This window comes from Magnolia sinica, chromosome 4, assembly GCF_029962835.1.
Source record: "Magnolia sinica isolate HGM2019 chromosome 4, MsV1, whole genome shotgun sequence".
NCBI classification, from domain to species: domain Eukaryota; kingdom Viridiplantae; phylum Streptophyta; class Magnoliopsida; order Magnoliales; family Magnoliaceae; genus Magnolia; species Magnolia sinica.
The window spans coordinates 114215631-114243461 of record NC_080576.1 but is presented as its reverse complement, the minus strand read 5'-3'; the positions used below and the strand labels follow the sequence as shown (position 1 = coordinate 114243461).

The 27831-nt window shown below is 39.5% G+C and overlaps 1 protein-coding gene across 1 annotated transcript; it reads right to left on the bottom strand.

The window, feature by feature from the left end:
• Nucleotides 1-553: 553 nt before the first annotated feature.
• On the bottom strand, nt 554-24554 carry LOC131243954 (serrate RNA effector molecule). Its single transcript, XM_058243616.1, has 12 exons — nt 24055-24554; nt 18653-18765; nt 14713-14773; nt 10546-10620; nt 10345-10419; nt 10186-10233; nt 9859-9927; nt 8970-9776; nt 8836-8884; nt 3421-3707; nt 3128-3322; nt 554-993 (listed from the first exon to the last, which is right to left on the bottom strand). Exons 1-12 carry the CDS (start codon nt 24432-24434, stop codon nt 933-935), a joined length of 2220 nt encoding a protein of 739 aa, XP_058099599.1. The 5' UTR covers nt 24435-24554; the 3' UTR covers nt 554-932.
• Nucleotides 24555-27831: the final 3277 nt, after the last annotated feature.

The following is a 27831-nucleotide window of genomic DNA, read 5'->3' as shown; positions in this document are numbered from 1 at the left end:
CGTATATGCCAAAATTTTGGGTTTATGAGCTAAAATGAATCTGCCTCAATTTTAGGTTAATGTGGTAAATTGATCCAGCTAAATGAATGGACGTTGATAAAAATGGAATGATTTTATTAAAAATTAATGTCAGGAGTGAGATTCTAACGCCAGCCTCACCCAAGTTAATCAACCTTAAGTGAGGTATCAGTGCTCCTGTTGATTTAAGTAACATTTTGTATTGCTTACAGAATTAAACTACTTATATTAATCAGCAACAAATATTTCACTTTGTAATAATTAAGTAGTGTCCACACAACCCAACCGATCTGAACATCTAGTCAGGTTTTTAACTATGGTTTAATTCAAACTAAGAAATAACCAACAGAACAGTGAATATAACGCATAAGTGTTTTTTTAATTGCACCCTGGCAGGCCCTCTGCGAAAGAGAGATGGCCAAAGGCAATCATTTCCAAATCATTTGGAGTAGATAATCCTCTTAACCATGAATAAACATTGCCATTAGTCCATAATAGGAATGGTATGGAGTTCAGAAAATGTGCAATGAAAATATATCCAACCAAGACAACAACGCAAAAACCACCACCGCTTAAAGTGATTTCCACAAATACAACCCAAAGAAAATCCAATTTTCAGTCCTATTCCTTGAAGAGTCGGTTATCTCAAATTTCCAAAATCAAGTTATCGCCTGTAACTCTTGTTGGTGGGTGGTATTCCCATTCAAAAACACGACAAGCAGCTTCCACCGACAGAGTATACATCTTGTTTGCTATATAATACAAAACAAGTGATATTTTTTCTTTCCAGCAATGAAAAATGAAGATCCAATAGCTGTAGAAACCCAAACCAGAGGCGCATGATTCCATTTCTTTCCCCATTTTAAACAGTCAACAAAGTTCTCGTCATGGCTTGAAGTGGAAACGAAACCTGTCTACAAACTCCTGTAATCAATAACAGTGACTTCATCTTCTGGAGCATCGAGATCTTGATAACTGCACCCAAAATTAGAGAAAACAATCAAACATCCGAATAATCAAAAAGTTGAAAAAATCAGAAAACCATATTTTTTTAGTCAAGGACAGCCATCAGTAATCGAAGACAGACAGTTGAATAAGACTAAGAAATCTAGGCATGGTTTAGCTAAGAAAGACGGTACTTTAAAGCAATCATTAAACAGGTGATAAACACACCAAAAAACAGATCTGAACTCTGAATACTAAAATAATTATTAAAAATAAAATAAAAGCATTAACCAAAAAATCTTCTTTCATTGGGAAACAGAATATTAATCTTAACAGAGATTAGCAAACTAATCTGAATAGAAAATTATTTTTTTTTAAATGCAGTATTGGTTATCAGCTTGAGAAAGAATCTACCGAGTCAAACCACATGAAATCTCCATAAATATAGCTAAATTCTGCCATCAGTAACTTCGAGTCCACAAAATCAACACAAGTAATGGGGAAGATGTATATTGTCATCTCACAGCTATAAGCTTCATGTACAGGAAAGACCCAATCCAGTACTGGATGGAAAGTAAAACCAAACACAAACACAATTAATGAAAATAAACTAGTCATAGTGGGAAGGGGGCACACTGAAGTGGGTACCGATACCAACATAAGCATACGATGGTGCCTGGCAGATGTGAGGTATGAAGTCCATCCAACCCATCCATCCAAAGCATCACATCATATTATCCCCAGGAAGCAAAAGCAGTCTGATCCAACACTCAAGCGGACCACCACAAAGGAAACAATGTGAGAGGTGACGCCCACCCTCGATTTACACAGGGGCCCACCTGAGTTTCAAAACAGCATGATTTTTTACCTGACCCTTCATCCAGACCTGATGAAAACTCGTTCCTTGTGGTGTGGTCCACATAAACCATGGAGAAGCATTATTTTGTTGCCCTGTGGGTAACTGCGCTGACACCATTATGGACAGGTTGGATCTCATGCATGCATTGTGTGGGCCCCATATCTTCCTAGTACGATTGTAAGTCACAATGATACCAGTAACAATGGAGCCTGCCCCTAGTGGGAATATGTTAGTTAAAGGGGGTTTCATAAATGTCTTGTGCCTAGCTCAGTCATTCCTTAACAAGTCAAGAAAACACACACACACACACACACACACACACACATGAGTAAAAATGCAACCATCTAACATTGGTGGGTTGATTCAAATGTCGGAGGCCTTGAGAAAGTGGAAGGTATGGTTGAGCAGGAAGTTGCAGAAGTAGAGGACAATCAGCAACTTAGTCAAGATGTTCAAAATCTTGGTCAACTTGAAAAATTAGGCCCAATTTGATCGACACTTTAAAATGAATTGATCACATTTTTGTTCACAGTAATTATGTATTAGAGATATCAGTTTCTAATACGTAACTAATATGATGAACTCATCATGAATTAGACACCAAGATCTCTAATACATAATTATTGTTGACTAAAATGAGATGAACTCATTTTCAGCTGTCTGCCAAACTGGTCCTTCGCATTTGAATCAATCAAGGAAATAACATACTTGAGATGATCAAGAGGCTCTGATCTTTTTTTATGAATAATGGTAATTTTCTTAAAAAATAAAAAGAACAAAGCAATTAGACGTTCAAGGATAAGCCTGACAGAAAGGTATGGCCGCATGTGATAGCAATCAAACCCCAGCCCACACGTGCACAAGAGAACAAAAGGTGGCCCCGACCTGATCACGTGTGAGAGGATTTTCAAAATCAGTTTGTAATAAAACTTCTTGTGTTTGAGTGTGTGCAGCTGTATTCGCAAGTCACAACTGTGCATCTGTATTATAATAGACAACCATACATGTACAAGACTGTTCAGAACTCAAGCTCAGTCTCTCTTGTGACTCCTTCCTGTGTGTGATTCTCTTATAAATATCTAGATGAGTTTCTGACCTCAGTATCTGGTAGGTAAATCCCTAATTCCTGAAATTAGTTTCTTTATGATGCTAGTTCCATTGGATGACTTCTGTCAAATTTGGAGTTGGGATTGGCATTTGAAATCAGGCCAAAACAAGTTAATTTCAATCCATTGACTGGCAACCCTTTTTAACATTCAAACCATAAACAGATTTACGTCATTATTCCTTTGGAACAACACTAACCTCCGGATGCGTCTAGGATCCTGACGGAATGCTGGAGATACAGCAAGGATTGGTGCCGGACCCCCAACTTGAGGGCCAGACCTCCCTTTCCTACCACGTGGACCACCATTGCCTTCATAAGGAGCTGGTCCACCCTGCTCCCTCAGCATGCGCATGGCAACTTCAGGGGGAGCTGGAACAAAAGGTCCCAGTGGCCTGCAAAACACCCGATGAAAATAACATTTGACAATAGTTAAAAAACTAGCTAAGATATGCCCAAGGAAAATGTGGAACAAAACAAACAGTCAACCTACCCAGCACCAGGTACAGGCATCAGTACAGGTGGAGGAGGTATATCCGAAGCGAAGGGGGGAGCACCGCGCATGCCTTGTCCACCATAAGCATCATATATCGTATCATCAGGATTACCCCCTTCCAGTCCACTAGTGTTGGACTGCAAATCACGAGATGGCGAGTTCTCGTTCCTATCATACCTTTCTTCATCATTTACTCTATCAACCCTTTCTTGGTCCCTGCGGTTGCCACGATCATCCCTCAAACGGTTATCTGAACCTGGTCTACGCCGCTGTGGCTTATCCCTCTGCAACAAAACAGAACAATATTTCAATAACTAATCAAAGCACATGCTTATGCATACATACATCTATCCTGATTTTGGAACATGATATCATGCACTGATCTGTCTCTCTCTAGCTTGGTAACTAGAATATAGAAAATAGGCATTGATGAGTTTGCAGGAGCTCATGAACAAGGTACTGATAGGCGAAATAAATCGACGAACATTACTTCTATTTATAGTAATCACAGGTAATGAGCATTCCCAAAGAAAACATGATTCCTATGGCATTCTCCAAACCCCCATTACATTAACTACAAGCAATATAACAGTCGCTATGATCAATAACAGGCAATTTTTATTTCTTCAATCTGACCACAGATTTTTCCATGGAAACATAAATATTTATTCATTGATGAACATTTTTTCGTGAAAATTTAGAAGGTTTAAAACTAGGAATATCCCATTTCAAAAGCAATTCATTCACTGAGTGAGGCTTTAAAGGAAATTGACAATGACACTATTGTGGCCTCTATACCCAGATTGCAAATCAATAGGTAGGGCTTTAGATCTAAATCTGGTAACTTGGAAATTATTAATTATGATTAATGAAACTAGTAGATTTTACACATGTGGTGCATGTGGAGAGAGGAAGTGGTTTGCAAGACATTGGCAAGGGGAACATCAGAAGTTCAAAAAGTAGGTTTCTTGCAGATGGTTTGCTCAATAAATCCCCACCTATTGTTGCAGCATATATGGAGACTACAACCGTTGAATTAAGGGGGGTCAATGTTTGAATGACCCAAACTGTTCACATAATTGTCCTTGACATGGATGGGCAGAAAAGTTTTCAGATTGACATAATTTCAACCCCTAGAAAATTTCCTTTAAATATTGATCATCCCCATGAGCATTATTTTGTGGGATATTTATTGATTATTTAGGCTCTTCCAACCTTGGAGATATTCAAAGAAACAATCACCAACGTATCTCATCAGATCAATGGTTTCGATCCCCAAATATGACCCCAGATCTAACATATATAATCCCAATTTATCTGATAATAACCAGGCCATAGTGTGGCACACCTCTTCTTTCCACGAGGTTTAATGCAGAGTTCTACCCTAATCACCTATCTGCCCTCACTTTAGTTTAAACACCCATTTCATGTCCTTTTCAACTGTGTAGCTTAATCACCTCAAATAACTAATTGCAAGAAAGTTTTGCACCAAGCTATTGGCATTATATGTAGTAGACAACATTTAAAATTATGTTAAACATATTTAAAATAGCGACATGCTCACACACAACTAGTTGTACACCCAACTAGTTGCCTAATTTAATTACTGGTTAATGTTTAAAAAATGTTGCCTCTGAAAAAGTTATTCAAAAGAGGAAGGATTTGTGGACTTGGGTGGGCCCCACTGTGGTGTTAATGTGAAATCCACCCCATCCATCAGGCGAGTCACCCCATGTTAGACCCAGGGCCCGAAAATCAGCCCCATACGTCGTTCAGGTGGACCACATGATTGAAAATAGTGTACAGGAAAACTCGCCCTCCAAACTGTTTCGCTTAGTATGGCGCACTTGAATCATGTATGAGCCTGCTTTTGGAGCCTCAGGCCTAACCTTTGGTGTGGCATCTAATGGTTGGAGCGGATTCCACATGCTCACACAGTGGGCCATGTAAAAATCAATGGTGGATGTCTCTCCCAACTGTTTCCATTGGTATGGCCCAATTGAATCATAGATCAGCCTGATTTTTTAGTCCCAGGCCCAACATGGGATTACGCATCTAATGATCGAAGTGCATCTCACGTACACATCATGGTGGGCCCCATAAAAAATTGAAGGGTGGGCACCCCTTTGGCACCTGTTGATTCCCAAAACGGTGTTAAGTTCCCAAGGATAGTGGGGAGTGGATTAGGTGTTACCCGGGTAACACAGTAGTGGGTGCTTGTTGCCAAATCGCATATGCAATCGCACAATGCCACAATCGCATTTGCCATGGCATATTTTTTTTAAATAATAAAAAATTGAAAAAAGGAAAAAATAAAAATAAAAATTGAATAAATTTTTAAAAATTAGGAAAAACTTGCCTAATTAGTACACATGATTGGATTGGGTTATTTTACTTATTTCATTATAGTTTGAGTGTTTCATTAAGTTATATATTTAAATACTTATACTATATTATATAAATTTTAACAAAATAATCAACAAGCTGCATTAAAAGTGAATTACTTATTAAAAACTTCGAACAAAGAAATTTTATTGATAAATGGGTAACTTGAAACAACTTACATGTTATAACTAACAACTTAATTTATAAAAAGTAACCACAACTTGCAAAAAAATAAAATAAACATACTTGAAATAATTGTAGAGAGATTAGAGTAGGAGAGAGAGGTGTAAAAGAGAGAGTAAGAGATTTAGAGCTTTGGAGTAAAGAATAGTGAAAATAGAGGGGATACCCTATTTATAGGCAAAAGTTCTTCAAATTGAAAAGGAAAAATAAAAATAAAAAATTTGCTTCCACTCTGGCTATTGGAAAATATGTGATCGCATACTTGCATATGCAATCTCATATTGGTAGCATATAAAAGTATGCCATGGCATACTTGCCAGGATCGCATGGCATATGCGATTCGATCCACAGTATGCGCATATGTGATCACATTTGACAACAATGCATGGTGCCCACCTTGATATATATGTGTTGTATATCCACGCCGTTCATCAATTTTTACAGATCATTATAGTGGATGGTCCCAAAAATGAAGCAAATCCAAATACCAAGGAGGCCACGCCACAGGAAACAGTGGACATTGAACACCCACAATTAAAAGCTTCCTAGGGCCCACCGTAATTTTTATTTGCCATCCAACCCGTTGATAAAGTCACACGGACCTAGATGAAGGACAAACAGAAATATCAGCTTGATCCAAAACTTGTAGCCTACAAGAAGTCTTTAATGGTCAATCACCAATGTTTTATGTGTTGTAGTCCACTTGAGAAGTGGCTCTACTTCATTTTTGGGACTATGCACTAAAGTGAGCTGGGAAAACCGATGGACAGTGTGGATATACAACACGTACATCAAGGTGGGCCCCACAGTCGGGGAAACACCTACTATGGTTTTACCTGGGTAACACCTGATCCGGACTTGGATTGCGGAGCGTAGAACACAAGACAAAGGTCTGTGTTGGCTTGGCAAATTTTGTTGGCCCCAACATGATGCATGTGTTATACCCACACCGTCCATCCATTTTGCTAGATCCAATAAGGACATGAACCCAAAAATGAGGCAGATCCAAAGCTCAAGTGCACCACACCACAGAAAACAGCAAGGACAATGACAGACTGTTGAAACCTTCCCAAGGCCCATCATGATGTTATTGGCCATCCAAGCTGTTCGTAAGGTCACACAGACCTGATGAAAGGAAAACACAAATACGATCTTGATCCAAAACCTATGTGGCCCCCTCCCCACTGCTTTCTGTGGTGTGGTCCACTTGACCTTTGGATATGCCTCATTTTTGGGCTCATTACCTAAACTGATCTAGCAAAATGGATGGACGGTGTGGATAAAACACATACATAATGGTAAGGCCCACATAACTTTGCCACATCAGTGCCAATCTCGGTGTTCTGTTCTACGCCGCACAATCCCAGTCAGAATAGTGATACTTGTCTTGAAACCAAGAGACACAAGACGGGGCCCATCACAATTTGAGGTTGAGATCCACTCCGACCATTAGATGTGTAATCCCATGCTAGGCCCAGAGATTAAAAAAAAAAAAAAAAATCATACCGATCTATGATTCAAGTGGGCCATACCAATGGAAACAGTTGGGAGAGAGACCTCCACACTTGATTTTACAGGGTCCACCAAGATGAGCGTATGAAATCCACTCAAATGTTAGATGCCACGCCAAAAGCTAGTCATGAGGCCCAAAAAGTAGGCCCATACGTGATTCATGTGAGCTACACGAAGGGAAACAGTTTGGAGGGTCAGCTTTCTATGTACACTGTTTAGAATCGTGTGGTACACCTGAACAATGGATGGGGCTAATTTTCGGGCCTTGAGTCTAACACAAGGCGACTCACCTGATGGTTGGGTGGATTTCACAATAACGCCACGATGGGGCCCACCCAAGCCAGCAAGTCTTTTTCCTCTTTGAAATAACCCTGATCTTGGAAACATTTTCTAACATTAATTACTCCTTAAATGAGGCAACTAGTCAGATGTACAACTAGTTGTGTGTGAACATTTCTCTTTAAAATAATCCGATGGCATTATATAAGTGTATGAATGTTAAATATACCCATAATTCCTGCGAATATAATGAGCAAAATCGTTATTAATAGATAACAGTCACAATGCCCGCTACTTATTGAAAGTAATATCTAAATAATAAGTAAATGGACTTATATAATGGCCATTATCTCAGCTAATGATGGTTTTGGCCCCTGGCCATTCATGAAAAGGACATGAAAGATGAAACATAAATGATGGATTGACTAGAGCCACCCTCAGGGAATTGCTTAAGAGTAAGAAAGATGAATCTCATGGAAAGACCATGGAATAAAGGTTTGATACTATTCATGGGCATTTAGAGACTTCACACCATGGAAAGAATGAGACAAAAATCATTAAATATTAAAAGTTAGCAGATTATTAAAAGATAAGAAACAAGGGAATGTGGTCTATAATTGTATATAGCATTGAATTTTCAATCATTTTTGTCACATCTCAATGTAGCTATGATAATAAGTCAGACTGAAGTTCATTCCTTTCATGAGTAAACTACTAATCAAACTACGTAATTAATTCCTTCCCACTGATGAATATCATAAACGAACTGGAATAGCAACTCAGATTGTATGTACAAACTAGCTAAAAAAGATCAATACTGGCATGTTCAGGAAAAGAAACAATTTCATATTAATCCTAATACTTCTGCAGGCTGTATGTATAGCGATTTCCTTCTCTGCAGTAAAATATTCAATGATATACCACCATCAGTGCCAACTTCAGATGCCAGTGCTGATTGCTGAACCAGTACTGATTGTTGCATGAATACAGATAGCACACATCCAAAAAATGAATACAGATAAATGCACATCCAAAGGCATTCATGAATCATACCGGTACTGATTGCTGCATCACAGGCGTCCCACCAGGTGCATCTGCATCACTGCAATGAGAACAAGAATAATCAACAAACTGTTCAAACAAATCCATCAGAACATTTGAAAAAAGCTACCAAAACCTATACTTACTTCATATAGTTTTGGAAGTACAGATCCTCGCGCACCTTCGAAGTCAGCTCCAACACAAGCTCTGGGTGCTTCAGTCTCAGATGCTTATGCACAAACTCAGCAGCATGGAAGAGTTTTGTGCAGCCCTTTGCTCCACAGCCATACTTCCACCCATACTTCTCGTCCCTTATTTTCCTAACATAAGGATCTAAAGCTTCAACAGCAGCTGCATCTATCTTCTCCTTGGCTGTCATTTTTTCCAAGGGATCCTGACCATGTAACCTTCCTTGCCAGAATGAGTCAAGCTTCTTTTCCCACTCAGGCCCAACATTATTTGTTTCATCATAACCTTTGCCCTCTGCTCTCACATGCCGAGGACCCTTCGCTTCATTTGTCTCAGACATGCCATAGTAGTCTAAACCATGGATGCGCCATAGGTAAGTAATCAGCGTATCAAGTAACTCAACACCCTCAAGGCCCTTGACAGTGTTTAAACCTCGTATAATTATAAGTGGACCCATAGATCCACTATGGGGCTTCTCCCCTTCCCCTTTGTCTTGATCCATGCTGCACAGGACATTGTCATCGATGCCCTTTTCTTTGTCAAGCTTACGTATAAGCGCCTGTGCTTGTTGAATGTCAGCTTGGATTCGCCTGGGATCAGCACTTACAGGGTGAGCCCTGGGAGCGGATGAAAGGAGGTCACTTTCTTTTGCCGGACCCCTTCCATGTCTTCTTCGTTTGCCACCAATATCCGCTTCATCCTCGGAGTTCGGTTCGCTTCCCTGTCCTGATTTTATCGATGATGATGCAATAAAACCGGGACCTCTGCATCTCAAAAATGGAAAGAAATTGGAAACATGACTCTGGATCATCAAACAGATCAACTACACAAAAGAAGACATCTTACATATCCAGCTCTCCACTGTGTAGATCCAACAAAAAATCCTTCGCAACTGCCCGAGCTTGTTCGTTCCTCCTAAAAGAAGGCCACACAAATACAACAAAAAATAAGTAGACAATGGAAAAGAAAATATAAGCAAGCAATAGATCTCTCCACAAAAAGTCCCATCAAGAACACCTATTCCTCTTTTTAAAAGAACACTGGCAGGAAACATCAGGAGAACTGGTTACTTAAGTGAAAAGGACATTCACCAAGCCCTCATCAATTTCCATTAACTTATTCAGCCTTACTGTTTTCATTTGTCCTTCAAATATGTAAACCAGCAGAGCTCACCTTTCTATGACTGTGACCAAGTTTGTTGGATGATACTTGTCTTTGAGCCTATATCAAGAAAACAAGTCAGGTACCATAAAAAATAATAATAATAAATAAATAAATAAATCAAAATCAAAAGACAAAGATTCAAGTATAAGGGAAAAAAGAAACCAGTACCATTCTTCATCCTTATGAGCATCAAAAAAGGCACGTTTCTGGGTTGTAATATACTCCGACCGGTACTCCTCATACCTGTGTGATTGCAACCATGCTTTAGTCAATGTGAAAAGAATATATAACAACAACATCATTAAGGTGAATGTATGCAGTGCAGCATTCATGACGTTAACGGAGTCTTAAGAAATGTCCAAGAAGCACCTGCGCTCGGCTTCAGCTGGCAGTATATCATCTTCAAGCTCCTGAATGAATTGCTTGTATGACATCAAGCCTTCCCTGCAATGATTCAGATACTTGTCAACTTACTACAAAATGAATATTTATTATTTTCTGCTTAGCACCTTACCACTGACACTAGAAGTATTCCCCCTCATGATAAAATAAAAAATTCAAAGCATAACGCATACATACACATAATATACATACATATTTATATTGGGAGGGGATAGGGTATGGCACACCATAGAAAACAATGGAAAGCTACTGCAACACACACATGCACATGCAAACAGACACAATGCCATGAATCGTTGTGTTTCTCACATGAGACGACATTATGCATCCCATGAAGTTAGGCCTAGGACCCAAAAATCAGCCCCATCCATGAGATTCAGGTGGGCCACACCACACACACACATGCACAATGCTAACGAATCCACCTACATGGGGACACTTGCAACAACCCCAAAGCTCTTAATTGGCATGTGGCTTTGCCAATCATTGATTCAAGCACTCCATTCAAGCATGCAAATGGGTGCAAGCCATTGCACAAAAATCACGTTGTTACAATGATCCTAACCATCCGATCAAGTCAAGATCGAGCGCAGAAAAAACATAGGCTAACTCATCATCTTGAAACATCTAATTAGTAGGTCCCACTAAGGATTGCTTATGATTCCAAAGAAGCATTTTGTTTTGGTGATGTTAACCATACAATCTATGATTATACAAATAAACTAATACCAACGTCACATGCATGTGTATGTATCCATAATAAGAATGTAGATGCAAGTAATGCAAATGAACTTTTGAGACGTAATCAATGCAAACCATAGCCAAAAATAGGCTTGCAGCATTACACATACTGTGAATAAAATTATACATTACTTATCATTATAGCATAAAAGTACGATGAGCGTGTGGGTGTGCATATGAGAATTCAGTATGTTCAATATGAAGGGCTTATCTTCATGGAGAGAAATACCCAGAAAAACAGAGAAGCAAAAGCTCTAATTCAGTTCATGCCGGCAAAGAAAGCTGCTTCCACACGTCATTTAAACTTCAACCAGATTCTGAGTTTCTGTTTCTGCTCATCAATTTCAAGCTCAACTTCTTACTTTATGGATTTGATATGGAAAGGGATTCACGTGCTTCACTTTTTCATCTCATTGTCAAGTGTTCGTACTCTTAGAGATATTCCAGTGGAAAGAAGCCGCATATGCAAAAATAGCACACTGATTTGGAAGCTAAGCTGCTAACAGTTTTCAACTTTTTACTCAGCAAACATCATCATCTTAAACAATCCACGTTCGGAACTAATCATAGGCCTCTTCGAAGATATTAGTGTCAAACTGAATGAATTAAGTTGTGAGAAGGGCTTCTGGTAGCCGAGAAATCCACTGTTGTGAGGGGCTTTCCAGCAGCGGGACAACCCCCAGCGACAGTGGAATTTCCAGCTGCCGAAAGTGCCATATCAGGGGCTTTTGGTTCTTCCTCCTCCTGCTGCTGCTGCTGTCCTAGTGTCCCTCTTTCCAGTTGCCGCTGCTGTCCTAGTGTCCCTCTTTCCAAAATGTTGGTAGTTAGTCTTCCATGGAAAATATACTCCACACCGCAAATGGAGAATTGGATTAGCTCATCACCGTCATATGCAATGATAGTATAATGGGATGTTACTATTTGTATTCATCTGCTCTAACACAACTGAAGATCACCAGCATGTGCCACCCCATGCAGCCCAGAGGTATAGATGGTAAGATGATAGGAACCGTCTATTCTCTGGGCACTCCTTTGACTGGCCTAAGATCCAATAACCACACTGAAGGATGACCAGACAATCAATTTGTGGAGTTGAATGTGATCCATCAGAATTTTCCTTTCAACAGACCAAACACATCAACACATACCGTTGGTCAAAATCATTCATTCAGCATAAGTTTATTACCGTGGCCCGTCTAGGATAACACCTAGAACATGGACAGTTCTGATCACTCTTTACATGAAGGCCCCAATGGGGCAACACATGCTCCTGATACGGAGTCATAACATAACGCAAAATGGACTATCATGATCTAGAGCACAGTCAAAAAGTGAATACGTCACCTCAAACGTGTCTAACCTATGAATAAACGCAAAAGGCAGCTTAAAGAATAAAATGGATTCTACAATGTTTTTGGGTGCATCAAGGACAACTTGAAGAAAGCAAGTTGTTATGTATCCACTATAGAAATTGAATAACCCTACTATATTCCTGTTAAGAAATTGAGGGAGCCAGTATATACTCCCAGCCTGATTGATGTGGACCCCCTTTCCTTTCTACTTTTGCTCTTTCTTTCTACTTTCAGTAACAAAAGTAGAAAAGAGAGGGTGAATGCCAACCCATCGAGGTAGGTGTCAATATCAGAGCCCTTCATACAAAAACTTTGTTACCTAATGCTTGATAAGGTGGCAATTGTATTTGCACCTCAACTTTGAACCCTAGAGGAAAAATTACTTTTTTCCCCCGAAACCCAATTTTTTCTTAAAATTTCCCCATTCCTATATCAACCATGTCACCAATTGCCTAACTGATGCCATCTGGGTAGAAAGACAAATAGAAGAAGATGAGATTCTTGAAGCCATCAAAGCCCTAGGAAGAGACAAAGCCCCAAGGCCAGATGGTTACCCTATGGCCTTCTTTCGAATCTTTTGGGACCTCATCAAAGTCAACTTGGTTGCATTTGTATCAGAATTGCCCTCTTTCAAATCTCTTGGGACCTCATCAAAGTCAACTTGGTCACATTTGTATCAGAATTCTTCTATCATGGCCACTGTCCAAGGATTTTGGGGTATCATTTATTGTACTGATTTACAAGAGCTGAGAGGTCACCATACCATCGGCCAATTAGTTTAATTGGCAGACCATAAAAAATTATGGCCAAAATCCTTGCATCAAGACTTTTTTTAAGCAAATAACTTTAAATTCAATTAAAGAAAAGATCCTAGGGCCAAAGAAACAGCTCGAAAAAGCAAGGAAAACCAACCAATGCACTCAAAAGGAAAACCCCTGCTGGAGGTCGTGCTGACATCCAGCCTTTTCTATTAATCTTATGTGTGCAAGGTTGGGGGTTCTTTGCTGAAAAGTCCAAAATGGGAGAACTTAAACAGCTATCACATGGGGATTTGTAAGGGATCATTTAATTAGGTCTCTTATTTGACAGGAGGCTAATGTTTAAGAGGGTTTTAGGATTAAATACAGTATGTGTGGCTGTTTTAGCAGTTCTGTGGTAGAGAAGATTGAAGATTTGCTATATTTTATCTTTGGACAGCTAAACATGGTGTCATTATCATTGATTCAGGGTCAACTTTCTCATGATTGCCCGGCAGAGGTTGGGTGATTGGCTGCATAACTGACATCGACCCTCCTAACAGTGAGGCACATTTTGTTTTGGGGGGGTTTATTCTAAAATGCCAATTAAAATTGAAGCCTTCTCTTCATGGCATATTTGTGCATATGGGCCAGTTGTGGATTTTCCTAGAGAATTTTGATTGTTAGAATCTAGCAATAGGTGCTGCAATTCACTCCGGTCATTTGGATTTATGGTTGATTGTGAGCTGGATTTTATATCTAATTGCTGGAAATCCAATTTTGGTGGCTGAAAATTGTGTTTGCACTGTTGGAAACTAATCATAGTTGCTGGAATTGAAATCTATGTACAGATTTTATTGGAAAATTCCCGCAAATGCTGATATTTGGGCAGTTGGAGTTGTTGGGGACATATCATATGATGACTACGTGTTCGAAGATCAAAATCAATCAAGAAGTTAGTTAAATTCCTACATAAACTGCATTACTGACCAGTTGCACTAAGTAATCAGGAACATCAACATAACTTCGAGTAGGATTAATATCTAGCTACATATATCCAATGCAAAAAATTACAAAGGTGCATTTTTTTGATAAGATTTCTTTGCTTAATTCTTTTTAAAGATCTAATCAACCAGAACTTAAAGCACAGCAATGAAATGGTTTGAGACAATAAATGAATGGAGGAATAAAGGACTAAAGTATTACAAGACAATTTCAAATCAAGCCACTGAAACTAAAAAGGACGAGGTAGAACGACTCATGCTGAACGACATGTGCCTAATGAGAGAAGGTGAAATGCTGACCTTTGTGCACCACCTGGGTTTAAAACATCAAGAAAACCAGCTCGCGCCGAATCTGTCCATTCTGCAAAAAAAAAAAACCCAAATGCAACATTTTTTAATCGGCAAATAAGAATGCAACATATCAAGGTTAACAAAAAACAAAAGTATAGAATTTGACACTACCGCCCTTTTTACAAGGTCAATCCAAGTTGTTTTTTTTTTCCTTAAAAAAAAAAAACATTTAACTAAAAGGCCAGTTTGAACACTTATATTGAAAGTATAACCATCATAAAAGAAACCCACTCATATTTTATAATAATACATTACTAACATTTGTACCAATTCAAGGTTAATAGAAAAGGGAACAAGGAAGAAAATTGTGATACAAATTACTAGATGAATCCAAATCAAAGAACAATTAACCAAAGGCCAGTTACAGCCGGTTGGTCTACATTTTTTGTTACATCATCAAAAGGGTAGAATCCAAAAGCTTCGATCATTTCGTTTCTCTAAAATGTCAGGAACATGACAGCAAAAGCAACAAAAAGGCATCATTTGCCAATGTACATGAGATTATTGTCTGAAGAGGAAATGCACAATGCACAGGCTAAACTAGCAACATTTTAGTAAAGAAATAAAGGCCAGAATTTCACATAGACGTGCCCCAGCTTTCAGTGATCCAGATTTCCAGGCTATGTTCCTTCCGCAAACGGGCACCAGATTTGGGCAGTATGGAATGGCATACGTGTATGACACTTGTACGCGGATGGATCATAGAATCTGTCATAAATTTAGGCTGGCTGGGATTTCCAGGTTATGTTCCTTCCACAAACAGGCAACAGATTTGGGAAGTCTAAAATGGCAAACGTGTAAAGTGGATGGGTCTTAGCACCCTTCGGAAATTTAGGCTGGCTGGATATCAACTTCTCCCATAAATAAGATGGGATGATATCTAATTTAAAAAATATATATAATCAAACAAAATGGTTCACCAAAAAGAGATTCATTGGAAATATAATTTTAAAGAAGTAATCCCCAAAGAAAGGTAAGTATTAATAAAACCTTCTAAAATGTTAGGATATTAGAAAATATTATGTATATTCGACAAAAGTTTTCAACAAAAAAGCTTGCAACAAGTGGCTTAAAGAAATCATTGAAATGTTTGCATATTGAACAAAAAAATAAAGAGTCTGTTTTAGTAAAATGGTTAAAAGAATCACTCCTCCTTCGAAGTTCAAACAACAATCAAGTTTAAAAGAATCTCTCCTCCTCGATCAAGATTCAACAATCAAAGTTGCAACTTGCAAGAACTCTCTCTCTATATTTTTTTTTCCCACATTTTTAAAAAACCGCAAGAAGCTTCAGTGATCATTTATGTGACTACGCGATCACATAAGCGATCAGCCTAGGTTAGTCGCATGCAATTGCATATGCGATTTGACAACATTGGTAGTGCTTCTTCTTCTCCAACCAGACCAGCAAGCCGAGAGAACTCGTATGAATTAGTAGTTGCACCTTTTTCAACAAATATATTTATCTTTCTTGTTTTTTTTTTGGATGATAAGAGTTTTTTTTTTAAGACAAGGCCAAACAACAAACTAAATCACAGCAAATCAAACTCCCAAACAGAATTGGAGCCTACTGTAAACACCCCTAGACTTTCTTGAGAAAACCAGAAAACCAGAAAAATAAATGGAAGAATAATCTGCTACATCATATTGCTTGCTGTAGAAGTTTTCTTGAATAATCTGCTACATCATATTGCTGGCTGTAGAAGTTTTCTTGAGGCCCCTTTCTTAATTATAATCTGGACTCTGCTTCTGCATTGGTTTCATAGTGCATGTTACAAAACAAGGTACGGATGGACGAGCATAGGTCGCTGGTCTCCTCATATAAGCAACACTCCATGGACACCGCCCTGATCCATCTGATTGCACCCGTATCGCATTATGGTTTATGCTTACATTTAGAAAAGTTACATTTCAACATGATCTAAGAGTGACAGTATAGTATCAGTATGACACAGTGCAAAAGAAGTTGCAACGGCCCATCTACAAGAGACATAGGAATAGCATCCTCGAGATGGCAGCCTTGTTCTGGTATAACCCAGAGTGGGGTCTACAGCCTACCTGATGGACCAATCCTTTGATGTTACCAGTCCTAAAATAGCCAAGTGATGGAAATTTATGAATTTCCAATGGGTTTGATTTTCAAGCTACCCTGATTCAAGATCATCATCATCATCATCCAAGCCTTATCCCAATTAATTGGCATTGGCTACATGAATCATGTTCCGCCACTGCACTCTAGAAAGCTACCTTGATTCAAGATGTAGCCTGCTAATTGAACAGTCCAGATCAATCACCACGCCACCATTCAACAATTCCTGGGAGATGGTATCATTTTGTAACAAATTATACCCAACTTGCATCTGTCTCCCGAACCATATATTCATTAATTTCCAGTATTTTCCAATTGTTTTGCCAAACCAGTATGGTTCTATGGTCCAACCCAGTTCAGCCAGACCAAAACCCTTGCACACTTTAGTGTCCTAGCCAGTTTTCTAAAAATTGGAATGGACAGGTCCCATCCAGCTATTAAAACATCAAGACTTACATAAAATCAGTAAAACCAACCTGTGTATCAGATATCCATATAAAGCACATGTGATAATGCATTGAATAATCTGTGGGCCCGTCGTTAAATATTTAACAATGTGGGGCCATTGTTAGTCAAACCTAACCACGTGTTCTGTGTGGGGCCCATTTTTATACGATCTTAACCATGCAAGACCATCTCTGGTCAATGCCCATGTGTATTCCCACATACGGCCTATCATTAAATGATATTGACCACATATGGCCCATTGTTATATGGTCTTAACCATGTGTGGCCTATGTGGGGTCCAGCAGTTGATCTTAACCAAGTTTCCACATCTGTGCCACTAATAGATGAGCCATTGATCACGAATATTTATTGATACATATACAAAGCCATAAATTTTCTGTGGAAATGAGGTGGCTGCCAAACAACAGAAATGGAAAATTAGACAAATTTCCTTGGTAACATTAGTGAGAAAACAAACACAATAATTCCACTTATTTTCCCGGAAATGTTAGTCCCAAGGAAATCAATTTCCTCTTTTCAACGAATTCAAACAGGACCATAAATTGTAACTGTAACTGCAATATACAATGTAAAATAACGACCATATAACATCATCATCACCATCATCTGGTAAGACTTATGCCAACTAATTCAGGTCAGCTATACAAACCCTCATGGACCAAATCCTGTTAAACCATAGGTCCAGAAGTCTTTTCTTACTACCTCCACATCCTTCTAGGCCTTACCCTTGCCCTTTTGGAGCCTTCAAATTAAACCAACACACTCCTATAAGGTGCAGTTCAATAGGACCATACAACATATAGAAACTAAAAGCCCCTGGAATTTAAGACTATATATACAACACAGCTGAATCATGATCCATACAGACAATGAATTCATAGAATGATCTAATCAGTGAAAGAAATTGATCATGAACAAAATGAACCAATGTCACCAAATCAACACTAAACCATCTGAAATGACCCAAAAACAAGTGAATTGACCACATAAGAATTTCATGCCACAAACTAAGACCAAATTAAAGATAATCATGATTGAACAAATGTGTTTTCCTCCATCAATCTAAGAAGATCTCCAAAAGAATCCATGAGAATAATTTCAAATGGACCATTTGGAGTATTTGAAGGAGAATCTGCTGCATAATATATGAAATGATGTGGAAAATAAGCCCAAAAATATAAATTTTCTAAGTACATTAGCGGATGGTCATGGTGTTACATGATGAGAAGTCAATAGCGAGTAGAAGGTAAAACAACAGGGAGGCAGTGAAAGAGATGAAAAATCAATTCAAATGCAATGCCAAATCAAAATGAACAATTACTAGAAGGCCCACCTTGATAACCACCAGATGAGCGATTCATATACCGGCCATGAGGTCTTTCATCAGCATACCCAGGTCTGCCCCCCAGTGAGCCACGGTCATATCCTCCATAATCATAACCAAACCTGACATCATCTCAAAATAACTTATAATAGAAAATGGGACCACATGCAAAGTGCATCTATTGACAGATATTCTCCACCTAAAACAGATGGATGATGACATGCAACTTCATGACTCCAAAGTAGCAAGATGGACATTTGTTCAAGATTAATACATCATGTAAACAATTATAAGCTCAAGAAAAAGGAAAATAACCAGCTCTTTAGCGAAAATAACCAGCTCTTTAGCCCTTCTGCATGATAAATTCATATATGCAACAAGGATCAGGAAAAAGCATTTTAGCATTGCAAGCTCAAAGATGAAACTCATGAGCAACAAGCACTCCAAGTGTAGTTTTAATAACTCACACTGTGCGAAACATACAAAATGTCTCAGTTACAAAGAAGATCAATGGATATGGCACATGCCATGCATGTGGAGAGGGAAGGAGAAGTTTTGGAAGGTCTACTTATGGGTTTGTCATTACACCCAACATATTGTTATATCTACAACCACTCCGTAGATGTTGGATCTAGTGTCATGTTTCAGTGGTCCTAACCTTTATATGATGAATCTCGCCATGTAAAAGAAAAGAAAAACTATCAAATTGGAATATTTCAGCCCTTTTGATCATTAAACTTTGTTCTTTTGAATATAGATCACCTCTTTTAACCGTGGTTTGGCAATTGATAGCGTCTTCCAATCTTGAAGCTTGCTTTGGATATCCCTCATCCATGGTGTGGCCCATCATGTAAACAGTTTGGATCATTGCAACATGACCACAGATGCAAAGGTTACCGCCCCAGCATTAAAAATATAAATAAATAAATAAAGCACAATAGCCAGGATGCACTGTAGCAACCATTCTTTTTTTGGAGGGTGTCACTTACTAGACAGCTTAACCAAAATGCCTTTTGGGTTTCTTTAAAACCGTTCCCATGTCCTTTAACGCATAGACTTACCAATTCCAAAAAGTAATTGTGTCTATCCCTGCCTATTATAATTATATATAGTAGAGATAACTATAGTAGTTCAGAAAGGCTCATATAAATCAATCAAACAACGCATAACTGACATGGCACATGTAACTAGATATGGCTCATTTAAGACTAAAGAACAGAAATACACAGTAAAATGCTTCTAAAAAGAATGTTTTTTTTCTTGAAAGATGCATGTCAAATGAGTGTTAAGATATTAAAAAAAAAGGGAATATATATAACAAGCCAAATCCCTGTAAAAAATAAAATAAATAACATAGGATCATTTTCTTCCCTAGACATTTTACTTTTCACCATGTGGCATTTGAAATCAATTCTCGTTTACAAACTTCTATCCATGTGGGGAGGTAAGAAATGTTTGTACTTGGCTGCAAAGTTCATTTTGTACACTGCAGGGGGATCAATTTATTTACTGCTAGAGTCCCAAAGCCATCCTATTGATGGCAATCCCATAAATTCCAAATGTACAATGCAAATGCCTCCTCTCTCCTAAAGATGCCAGAATTATTCACAATAAGATATTGGGTACAATTAGAGAGGTGACTCTTATCAATAAAATTTCCATTTTTCCGAGATCTAGCCATAGTTAACAATCCATTCGATCATAATTGAGTCATGATTAGTGTTGGGGGAAAATTTGCAAGTCCGAAAGTCGGCTTATGGAATGGACCAACTCTACTGAACCAACATAGGCCTAGTGAAGCCCTAGTTTGATACGGCCTCCACGTCCAAAAGCAGGCTAACCTTCAAGTAAGAAAATGCAAATGCAAATGTAAAAACACTTGAAAGGCTACTAAGCCCACGTAAGTGGTTGAAGGGTCGACCTAATTCCTAGGTCGGCCAAGGGACAGTTACAGACTGCCCACAAACCAACCACATGTCGATTACGGATCGACCATAGCTCGGTCACAGATCGGTTACAAACTGACCATAGCTCAGTTATAGATCAGTCATAAGTCGACTATAGATCAATCAAAGGACGATCACAGATCGACCACAATTCGATTATAAATCGGCCATAGATTAATCGAAAATCAGTTGAAGGACGATCATAGATCGGCCATAGCCCATTCATAGATCGCCACAAACTAAACAAACACTCCTAACAGAGTCAAGAAGATTCATCATCAAAACGAAGGGAACATGATCCCTCTAGCTCAGCTGACAGTCGAACATGGTGAATCCTGACTTATCGAACAGAATGGTATCGGTCGTTCCCAACTCGACATCCACCTCGAGGTACGACCTAAAGCCGAGCTATAAGCTCTGAAGGATCTTTAAAGATCTCCCAAGATTTTCGGAAGATAAAACCAAATCCCAATGATCGTGGGAACCTATAATCTCGGGAATTTCGGATTGTAACAAATTTCCAAAATATGTGGGAGATCTCCCTTATAACGGGATCCCCTCTACCCTATAAATAGGTAAGGTGTTCACATCTCAAGGTACGTTCTCAATACCGAAAGAAAAGACCCCATAGATCTCTTTTCAAGACCTCGAGCCTGACTTAGGCATTGGAGAGTCCCCTGGACGAATCAGGGCCTCCTTTTTCTCTCCCCTTTGTCCGTGCAGGTTCAAGGGAGAACACCGTAGAGGATCAGTCGGAAAACTGCATCAACAATTAGTATTAGTCATAGTATCCCGTATCGGTATCGGTTGCGTAACGGTGCCCTCCAAAACCGATACGGATACGGGGACGTAACGGCCTGTAACAGCACAATTTTTTTTTTGCCAAAAAAATATGAAAAAATATAGATTAAATCCGAAATATTCTAAGCATTCCAAATATGCATTCATTTATAAATTGGAACATGTTTATGATGGTGTAACGGTCCACTCTTTGGTGAGAAGTTGTATCGAACTGTCTGATTAATTTTTTAACCAGGTAACCTGAATTTAACTACAAAATTCATATATTTAATTTTCTAAATATCTATATACTTAACAATTTAATATCTTTCTCCCAATAGTTCTTTTAAAAAATGAAATTAAATTCAGGTAGATGGCGTTGCTAATTTCGGGCTGACTTGGAGGACCAATCTATGCCCCAAATTAGCCTCAAATTCATACAATTTATTGCCATTATCCCACTTATGTATTGGTGGACATTTATTGGATAGTGAATCATGAAAAAAATCAAAAGGCCCTATTTTAAAAAATAAAAGTCCACAAAATAACAATTAAAACTATTCAAATAATTTGATTTTGGCATTGTGAGTTAGCAATTGCAATTCATAATTTAATTGGTAAATTTTAAGTTAATATATGTCTCGTATACAATTTTTTAAGGGCCCGAATTAGGCGGGACTCGGATTGTGAAGTGTAACACACGTGTCAAAGTTTTTGGGCCCTACTCGTGATGAATGTGTTATATATAAACCATCCATTCATTTGACGAGATCGTCTTAAGGCTTGACACGAAAAATAATATAGATCTAATTATCAAGTGGACCACACTGCAAAAAGCAGTGGTGGATTGAACGTCTACCATTGAAACCTTTTTTGTGATCACAGAACTTTTGGATCAATACGAAATTTGTTTTTCCTCTTCATTCAGGTCTTTTTGACCTTATGAACAGATTGGATGGAAAATAAATGTTATGGTGGGCCTACGAATTGTTTAACGGTGAAAATCATCATCTCTGCTGCTATTTTGGTGTGGTCCAGACGATCTTTGGATACGATTCATTTTTGGGGTAATGCTCTAAAATGATATTTAAAAATAGATGAACGGTGTATATATAATAAATACATCACTGTGGAGCCCATATAACTTTGATCTCCTTTGAACCAATCGTACAACTTGGAGCTCAAGGAGTGTCAGCGCTCGTCTTAGCATGACACATACCTACAGCAGCTAAGCTGGTGTGTGGTAAACCTGCAACAAAAAAAAGAAAAAAAAAGGACAGAGGGAAACCGAAAAGAAAAAAGAGGGAAAGAAGAGAAGAAAAAAGAGCCAGAGGGAAAGAACAGAGAGAGAGAGAGAGAGACAGAGAAGAAGAAGAAGAAAACGAAGGCTGCAGCCGCAACTGTCCGAGAAGAGGAAGAAGAAGAAGAAGAAGAAGAAGAAAGGTAAGTTTTTTTCTTTTTTTTTCTTTTTTTTTTTCAAGGTCCGTAACAGCCATTACGGGGCCGCTATGGTTACAATATCGGCCCATCGCCTGTTACGCCCCCGTATCGCGTAACGGGCCCCACCGTTACCGTTACGGCCGATACGTAACTGATTTGGGATACCTTGTTATTAGCTTTTTCAGTACTACATGCATGTGAATAGCATCATCCTTTCTAGAGTTTCAACAGAAGGATTCCTCCATCGAGCAAAAAGGAGGGAAAGAATTGAATAGAGAGATCTTAAGAATTTGGTGATATCATTATGTATGGACTGAATAGAGGGATCCGTCCATATCAATGGAATGGGTGACTCATCATTTCAAGTATCGTATCTTGGGAGGAATCTCCATGAATGTCAAAAATGAATAAATGGTACACATTGACCCAGCTGACAGCATTAAGAACAGTGACTTTAAGAATAAATTTGCATTACCCTTCAAAAAAATGGCCTTTAATTGGCAAAGGGAAGCTACAGGGTACAGACAAATAGAGAAACACCCAAAGAACAAGCCTCAACCTGCACTATGCTAGAGCCGGCAACTCAACATTTTCGCAGAGGCAACTAGACTTTGGCTCCTGTACATCACTAACAGTGACGGGTTGGACTCAGGACATGTGGGACCATGGTTCAATTATCCCAACCATTGATCTGAAGGCCCCACTGCAAATGGAGAATTCCTTGAAAACCACCAAATCTTGGACCCTATAATTCCTCTTCCTCAAAATGGGCATCATACCCATCTAAAATCCTTTAAAGCCCGCAAGGCTATAAACCATAAAGCCCGTAACTATCCTCTTGATGGCACTTCCTAAAGAATGTGAAATGTATCGTTCTTGGCAATTTGTCAGTTCTGGAATTTCTCAACAGAAATTCAGATTTTGACGTTTTTCACAAGTACCCCAACTCAAAATCCATGGACCAAGTCCCTATGCTAATTTCTTAGTTGAATCACACTCATCAGACGATTATGTCCCTATTCTTCGATAGTAACAAAAACAATTAGAAACATTATGATGATACCACTAAGTACCAGAACCAACCTTAAACCTAACCTCATAAACCCTAATTCCAACCAAAACATATTTATTTTGAATTCCTGAAACTAGCTAAAGATATAGAAAACACATAAGATCGAACGGAAAAAAAAAAAATTTAAAAATTTAAAATAAAATTAAAAAAAAAAAAGCAAGATAAGCACTAACCTAGGGCTCCCGCGGCGATTCTCATACCCGCCATCATCCCGTCGGGACCGCTTGAACGGGGGCGGTGGGGACCGCCGAGGCGGGGAATGGCGACGATCGCGATGGGGGTAAGGAGGAGGGCTAGGGCTGAGCCTGCGCTTGTAATCCCGCTCCCTGTCCCGAGAAGATCCAACAGGACCGGGAGATCGGGCCCGGTCATGGTACTCGGCGCGGCGATTGGGCAGGCGCTCGTCCCTTTCGTCGCGACGTTCCCGGGAGTCCCGGTCCCTCCGACGCGGCGGAGGGGGAGGCGATTCTTCGTCGGTCCTGTCGCGGCGGTCTGGCTGCCGCTCGCGGCGCCGATCCAGAGATTCCAAGGGCATGTCCATGACCTCCGCCATTGGAGCAGGATAAGGAATTCGGGTGAAGGATAAGGGGAGGAGAACAGCTCGTCTGAGAAAAGAAAAGAAAAGAAAAGAAAAGAAAAAAAGGAAAAAAAAAAAAAACCTCGAGAGAGAGAGACCTAGAGATTGCGGGGGACGTTGAAAGGAATGATAAAATCAGGGAGTCTATTGATACTCCGTCTGTTCTGTCACTTGATACGCATGCACTACGAAATAGTACACGTGGCAGAAATTAACTAAATTAGGGCATGTTTGTTAACACTGAATTTTTGCACTTAACGCGGAATTGGGAAAATATTATTTGCCCACTACAAAACCAACTTTTAACATGTAAAACTTCTTTATGCTACACCATAATTTATGTGTTTGATCCACGCCGTCCATCAATTTTTTCAGATCATTTAAGGTGTGGGCCAAAAAAAAGAGGCAACTCCAGGGATTAATCAGATCACAAGGTGGGAATGAGTCTACTATTAAAAACTTGTTGAGAGCTGGAAAAGTTTCGGATATAGCTGATATTTGTGTTTTCACTTCATTCATGTCTACGTGACCAAATGAATAGGTTAGATGGTTAAGAAAACATGACAGTGGCCCTTGGAAAGGTTTCAACAGTAGATGTCATTATCACTGCAGCATCTTTTGGTGTGGTTCACTTGAGCTATGGACCTGCTTCATCTTTAAAATCATAAATTAAAATAATATGAGAAAAATGATGAATGGCTTAGATAAAATACTTACATCACAATGGGCCCTACAGAGCCCTGCCCGGGGGTAGGATGTAATCCGTGTTCGAAGCGGACGGGATTGGGAAATGGATTGGTTGGTGTATTGACATCTGAGTTCCGTGGGTACCATCATTACGTATTTGTTATATCCAAACCATCCATCCACTTTGCGAGCTCGTCGTAAGGCTTTAGCTGAAAAATAAGACAGATCTAAAGATAAACTGGACCACACTGCAAAAAGCAGTGAGGGATTGAACATCTACCATTGAAACTCTTTTGGGGTCACAGAAGTTTCGGATTAATATGAAATTTGTTTTTCCTCTTCATCCAGATATTTTTGACATTGTGAATAGATTAGATGGAAAATAAACGTTATAGTGGGCCCTGCGAATTTTTTAACGATTCAAATCATTATCCCGCTGCTATTTTTGGTGTGGTCCATTTGAGTTTTGGATATAATTCAATTTTTGGATAGTGCTCTAAAATGATCTAGAAATTTTGATGAACGGTGTGGATATAATAAATACATTATCATAGGGCCCATGTAACTTTGATCTCCTTTGGACCGTTTGTACAACTCGTAGCGTGGGCGCTCGTCTTCGCACAACACGTATCTACACCAGGTGTTGATACGGAAACGGATTGGCTACTCCCCTGCCACTAGCCCGGTGGGTGGTGGTCGGTGCTCTGTGGCCCCCATGATGTATGTGTTTCATCCATTCCGTTCATCCATTTTTACATATCATTTTAAGTATCTATCCCAAAAATAAGAGGGATATAAATCTCAGGTGGACCACACCACAGGAAAACACTGGTGATTGGATATCCACCATTAAAATCCTCCTAGGGCCCACTGTACCATTTATTTAACATCCAATATGTTGATTAAGTCATATATTCCCAGATGAAGTGAAAAAACAAAAATGAGCTTGATCCAAAACCTTTATGGCCCCCACAAGGTTTTTAATGGACAAAGCTCATTCAACACCGTTTCCTATAATGTGGTCCACTTGAGATTGGGATATACTTCACTTTTGGTCTCATACTATAAAATGCTCTGGAGAAATATATGGACAGCATGGATGAAACACATACATCATGGTGGGGCTCACAAAGCACCGATCATCAGCCATTGGCTGGTGGCAGCGGGAGTAGCCAATCCATTTTCCGTGTATACATCGGGGGCGGATTAGATAGTGACAAGGTCAGTATCCAACTCGCTACTTAAGTGACGTCACCAAGCTTTGTGGACCCCACCATGATGAGTATGTTGTATCCATATCGTCCATCCATTTGGAGAGATCATTTTCTAGCATGAGAAAAATAATGAGATAAATCTAAAGTTCAAGTGGACCCCACCATAGAAAATAGTGGGGACAATGACATCCATTGTTCAAAACTTCTTATGGGCCATAGAAGTTTCCGATCAACCTTATATTTTTATTTTCACTTCATGTATCTTTATGTTAACTTATGAATAGGTTGGATCTAAAAAACACATCATGATGGGCCCCATAAATGTTTCGACGATGGGTGTGATTGATCCCACGGTTTTATATGGTGGATCCACTTGAACTTTAGATCTATCTCATTCTTTTTCCCATGCCATATGTAAGACCCGTATCCTAGCCCGCATCGTTCCGTAGGCCTCCACAATCCTCCCGGTCGAATTTCGGCAACCCTCGACTCGTATCCGACGCTTGCGCGCGATCCTAACCTGAGTCTCGTATATCAGAGTTGACTCGACTCGAAACTTATACCCTTGTACCGCGCCGTCGCCGCGGTTCCAACGCCGCGACTCGCACACTGATCCGATACTTGAGCCGGGAGATGTGGGCCCGCGTTTATTTCGAAGAAACGCCGCACATTGCGAATTCTAAGAGAATCTCTACAACATATCCCATCAATCAATCAATCAAATCAAGTCAAGTACACTCCATACCTCGAGTACAAGCAACTTATCCCTCTCCCTTTCCCAAAGTCAATTCTCTCTCTCCACTCATCCCTCTTTCACCCAAATTTCAACCAAACCCATACCTTAACCATCATTTCCTTACAGCACACATCTCATATTATCTCATCACTTCTCTCACACTCTCTCTCATTTCTCAAACCTCCCAAGCCACACCCAACGTCCAAGCTCACTCTCCCAAATCCAAGTGTGGCCCATTTTCCCACTCTCTCATCTCCCATCTCAACCATTCATTTATCATCTACCTCCATCGAAATTGAAGGCAATGAGCATAAGAGTCCAAGGAGCTAAAAAAGGAGGCCGATAGGTGGGTGATCTACCGTTGATTTTCAATTTGAGGGCTCACATGTGGTGGCACCCGTTTGATGTATGCAATGTAAGAAATGGAGGGCCCGTAGTAGCGGGGTACCTCCTCTCCATCGCGATCTCTCTCTCTCTCTCTCTTGTGTTGGTTGTGGCCCACTCGATCCACGTCGTGCAAAACTGTATAGACCCACCTGGATGAATGTAGCTGGTGGGCCACGTGTATATGGACCCCACCTTGATGGACGTGTTGAATCCACCATCCAGTGGTGCAACGTCCAGCAACTAAGGCTACTAGACTCTGTGAAGATAAAACAAATATCAACTTGATACAAAGAAGGTGGGCCACACGTGGGACCCACCTGATGTGAACGGATTGGCTATTGTACCTCAC

Excerpts from the sequence above, each read along its gene's own strand:
- LOC131243954 (XM_058243616.1), bottom strand. The coding sequence starts at position 24,434 with ATGGCGGAGGTCATGGACATGCCCTTGGAATCTCTGGATCGGCGCCGC. Across the intron at positions 14,774-18,652 it reads CTCATCTGGTGGTTATCAAG|AATGGACAGATTCGGCGCGA; the intron begins GTGGGCCTTCTA and ends TTTTTTTTGCAG. Across the intron at positions 9,928-10,185 it reads TTGGTCACAGTCATAGAAAG|GAGGAACGAACAAGCTCGGG; the intron begins GTGAGCTCTGCT and ends GCCTTCTTTTAG.